Source organism: Triticum aestivum, chromosome 3B (genome assembly GCF_018294505.1).
Source record: "Triticum aestivum cultivar Chinese Spring chromosome 3B, IWGSC CS RefSeq v2.1, whole genome shotgun sequence".
Taxonomy (NCBI): domain Eukaryota; kingdom Viridiplantae; phylum Streptophyta; class Magnoliopsida; order Poales; family Poaceae; genus Triticum; species Triticum aestivum.
The window spans coordinates 152,472,933-152,477,456 of NC_057801.1; the positions used below are offsets into that span (position 1 = coordinate 152,472,933).

Here is a 4,524-nt window from a genome sequence, read left to right on the forward strand (position 1 = left end):
CTCATAAATCGCCGCGGTCGGTGGCTCGCTGGAATCCGATCCGATTCCGTTCCCATTCACACTCCAATTCCAGCCGGAGCGGAGCGGCCGGGCGCCATGGCGGCGGCACGCGGCGGCGGATCGGCGGCGAGGGTCGGCGACTGGGACGTCGAGCTGGGGCCCGGCTGGGACTGGCGCTCCATCCCGCAGTTGCTCTCCTCCGCCTGCATCTTCATCTGCTCCGGGTGGGCTCCCCTGCCGTTCCCCCCTCCTTCGTCCGCATCCGCGTAGCTTCATTCAGATTCTTGCCTGCTGATACGTTGTTGCCAGCGTCAACTTGCTGTCCCAATTACACTTTAGTGGTAGTTTTTTCTCATTTAGTATCTTGATTGAATGGCATACCTTGTAGGCTGCATGCGGTTATGTTATGGTGCTTGTTCTTATCACCTATACTATACTTGTCAAAATTATAGCCTCATGTGTCTGCCTGGGTTACTTCTTTCTCTTGCTGTGTGTCAGTGTGTATGCCTGTTGATTTGGTGAGTGATTCTGTGCTAATCGTCGATATGTAAAAACTCCTTGCAAACAGAGCAGAGGCTGTTTTGGATGCTGTGAGAAGGCCGCAAAACACGTAGGCGATCTTTCCAAGAGCTTAATGGCCCATGCCCAGAATCCCACGGTGGCAGAGGAATTTTGGAGTACGACCACCATCGAGGTTGATCCAGCAGACCTACGAGCACCATACAACACATCCTCTTGGGACCTTGATCTGCATGGAGTGGGAAGCAGCCATAACCTGGGCGACTCTGCTAATCATGGTAATTCCTTTTTGAACTAGCATATGTGCGCTCAACAGGAGTGTTTTCACCACATCTACGCATTTTCCAGATGCCTTTGCAAACATCAAACTTGACTTTGGCCGAATCTCCTGTCTTTAGGCATTCAGCATCTTTAGTCATGTTAATTGTGGAAAACACCTACGTTTTGTTCAGTCTATCTTACATGATCCATAATGTTGAGTACAATATTAGCTTGATAGCACGGTAGAAAGATCCAGTACTACATAATAACACTGTTCACGTCGAAGTGTTAGCCTCTCAAATCTTATTTGGTAGTCGGTTACCAATGGTATTTTACCAAGACCAGTGCATTTGCTTTACCATTTTTTCTTAGTTGTTGTGGTTCCAAGAAGGAAAGTTTGTTCTAGGAAATTTGAGTTCACACTTTTTTGGTTTAGTTGTGGGAAATCACTTTCTTTCCATGTGCGAGCTAGAGTTTCAGCAGAGTATTTGTTTAGGAACTTCGAGTTCATACTTTATTTTGCATTACGTCTTCCATATTTTCCTTCTAAATTTGGATTGTAACGAATTCGTGCTGGCAAACCATTGCTTTTTTTTTCCTGAGCAGTAAGGGAGAAATAGAAGTCCAATTGCCATTCTTGTCTAACGGATGATTAAAGGAATCGTCACATGTCTGCCTGTTAAGAGTTTTAGTGGACATGGTAATCTGACCAGATGGAAATATCATTGCAGGTTTTTCTCTTTGGCAACAAACTAGGGATGAATGGACTGAGAATACAAGGTTAAGGCAACAACCTGTGGTGAAACAGATCCAGGAACCAGTGTTGAGGTATGAAAATGGGATGTCCGATCCATATGTGGAAGAAGGGGAAGACAAAAAGCTTTACATAATTCAACTGAATAATATGCATGTACAACCTTTTCTCTGATTTTGATCAACAGTTTGTTTGCATCTTTCATACTTTTGCCCTTAGTTATGCTTATTCACACCCTTTCTTCGACTGAAGTTGGTAAATGTGAGTTATTGTGAACACCTTTTTTTTATCAAGGCCATTTGGATAGTACTGCCCATATTGGGTTTCATTTTGCTCTTAATGGTGCTAGCACTATCATAAAGCTTGTCACTTCCCTTCTAAAATCATTGTGAGTGTCTGAAGTGTTAAAGCACATTACTGCTGCATTTTCTTGTTGATCTCTGAATTTAATTGGCCGTATAGTAGTAGGATCTATAATGTGGTAGAGAAGCTTAGTTTTTCTGTGTCTAGAGTTCTATAATTCTGGAGTCCTACAAGCAACAAACAAAGTATCTTGAAATCATATCTTCCAGAAGAGACGTTTGAAAACAAGTTAGATGCTTCGTCGCAAAAATTGTAAAAGTATGGGATGCTTGCTCTTGCTATTTTTTTTCTTGATCAAATCGACACCATGTTTGAATTTTAGCTGAAGAACATTCTGTAATCATTTATCTAACGAAGCTTAGACTAGATAATAGTATGATGTGCCCTTTTGTTTCGAGACATAATAGTATGCTGTACTGTGAATCTTCATGCTCACCCAAACCATTATTTTTATGCAGTTGGAATGCAGCGTATGAAAGTTTGCTTGGATCAAATAAACCATTCATGCAGCCCATCCCTCTACATGTAAGATCTAAATCAGTTCAGTTGATCTGAAAAAGATGATCTAACTCAGCTTATTTTACCGTTCAAATGTAAGGCATGTGGTTAAACCTATAGACGATGGTTGATTTGCAGGAGATGGTTGATTTCCTCGTGGACATCTGGGAGCAAGAGGGGCTGTATGACTAGCACAGATGTGTTCCGCGAGAATAACATAGCTGTAGATCTGATGTGGTAAGGAGGGTGAGGCCTGTCATACTTGTTTTTTGTGCATGGAGGCCTGTCGTGCTTGCTGAATACAATCCTGTGGGCTGTGGCGGTTGTATTGGTAGAAAGAACGGTCCAGATTTAATCACCTTGTCGAATTTGTCAAAGAAAGCAGCTGGTGAGAAAGATGCGTGACAGCGATTTGTGAACATAAATGTCATCTGTATTGATTGAGAAATGAGAAGAAGAAATTAGCTTTGAACACCGATGTCTGATGACGTTGATTCTTGATGGTTGAACCATGCTGTGAGTCTTGATGCCTTGCTGACTTATAACCTGTTGAATTTCGATGGCTTCTACAAGGTTTTTATGCTTGCACAGTTGCACTGGACAAATATCTTTCTGATATTGCAAATCATCAGTGCTTCACCACTGTGGATAAACTCGGTCACACAAATGGGAAAATAGGATATGCATGTTAGCTAGAGACGAAATAGATGTGCGACATGTTTGCAACGAATTAAATCATGAAGTGTAATCAGCTGGTCCGGTGCTTTTCTACAAGAAATTCATTCAGCAACTCAGCTGGGATGCCAGAAGGTGATGATTTAGTCTGATTGGAGGTGGTTACCACACTAAATAATGGTGGGTTCACAGCATCGGCAGCGGCTCCAATCTGTGAGGACCTCTGTGTGCAAGCCAGCTCTCTTGTTAAGGTTGTCTACTCTCACTGTCCTATACCAGAAGCAAATTGTGTGGCTCATACACTGGTGAATGATTGTAAGTTGAAGAGTTCCATTTGGGTAGATGATCCTCCTAGCTCTATAATCTCCATGTTGATTGATGATGCAAGCACTATTTAAGCAATAAAGGAGCCATGATGACAGTTCAAAAAATAAATGTTGTTCTGGTGCGAAGCCCACAAACCGAATTTTAGTTTGTCCTTTCTAGTTTCAAAGACAACCCCCCACCCACCCCAAACTGGCTTGAAGGAACCTGCAGGGTTCTATAGCGGAAATGCCCCTTGGCTCTTGGTGTATATACACCTTATATATAAAAAAATAATTGCAAAAAAGGTCAAAAATTTCTTAAAAAATTGGAAACCAACTTGACCTTCTGTTGTACTTGTATAAAAAGTTCGACGAAGGAAAAAGTCCAGTTGTCTTCAGTGCAAAGAAAATAAATATCGAGGACAAAAAGTGTGAGTAGTAATCTGTATATAGTATATTGTTTATTGTATTTTTCCATTCAGAATACCATGAAAGTTATTCTTTGGCCAAACTTTCTTCACGTAGTTGAACATAAGTTTAAGTTTGTTTCAAAAAAATGTTTCAGATTTTCTTGAATCTTTTTGCAATTACTAAATTATTTTTACATTTCGGTGCATACACACCCGAGAGCTAAATATCTGCTTCCAGTTCTATAGTTCAATTCCACACGAAGCAAAAATCTTGCCAGGGCTTTTGCATTTTCTGATAGAGCTCCTCAAGTTTATTGGTGGGATGGGTATCCGACTTGCACGGTAGGATATGCATTACCCATGGAAGTAGCCTATGAGTAGTCCGATTAGTCATGAGTTGACTGTCTACTATGACAAGATTTGCCCGGATTCGGTGAGGGAGGGGTGATGCCGACAGCGCGCCTTCGACTCGCTCCAGTGATTGTAGTCTTCACTAGATAGTCTATAGATCTGAATGTAATGTATGTTACTTCTGGTGTTCTTTATACTTACTTCCATAATAGTTGATGATAGATCGGAAGTCTTTCTCACATTTTTTTTTGAGTTGTCCATGAATCGTGAGCTTAGTATTTATATAATAAAAAAATAGTTTTTTATTCCACATTTATATTTGGGTCTTCATATATGTATCACATACATGTTTTTCTTTTTTACTTCAGAACCTTCCTTTATCATTGGT

At 41.0% G+C, this 4,524-nt stretch overlaps 1 protein-coding gene across 1 annotated transcript; it reads left to right on the forward strand.

Moving 5' to 3' along the window:
• Positions 1-2,867, forward strand: LOC123069110 (uncharacterized; the record flags this gene model as incomplete). Its single annotated transcript, XM_044491865.1, is given in 5 exon segments — positions 1-224; positions 574-797; positions 1,512-1,608; positions 2,356-2,422; positions 2,534-2,867. Coding segments are annotated over 5 exon segments (570 nt in total). The 3' UTR covers positions 2,588-2,867.
• Between the last annotated feature and the right edge of the window lie 1,657 nt (positions 2,868-4,524).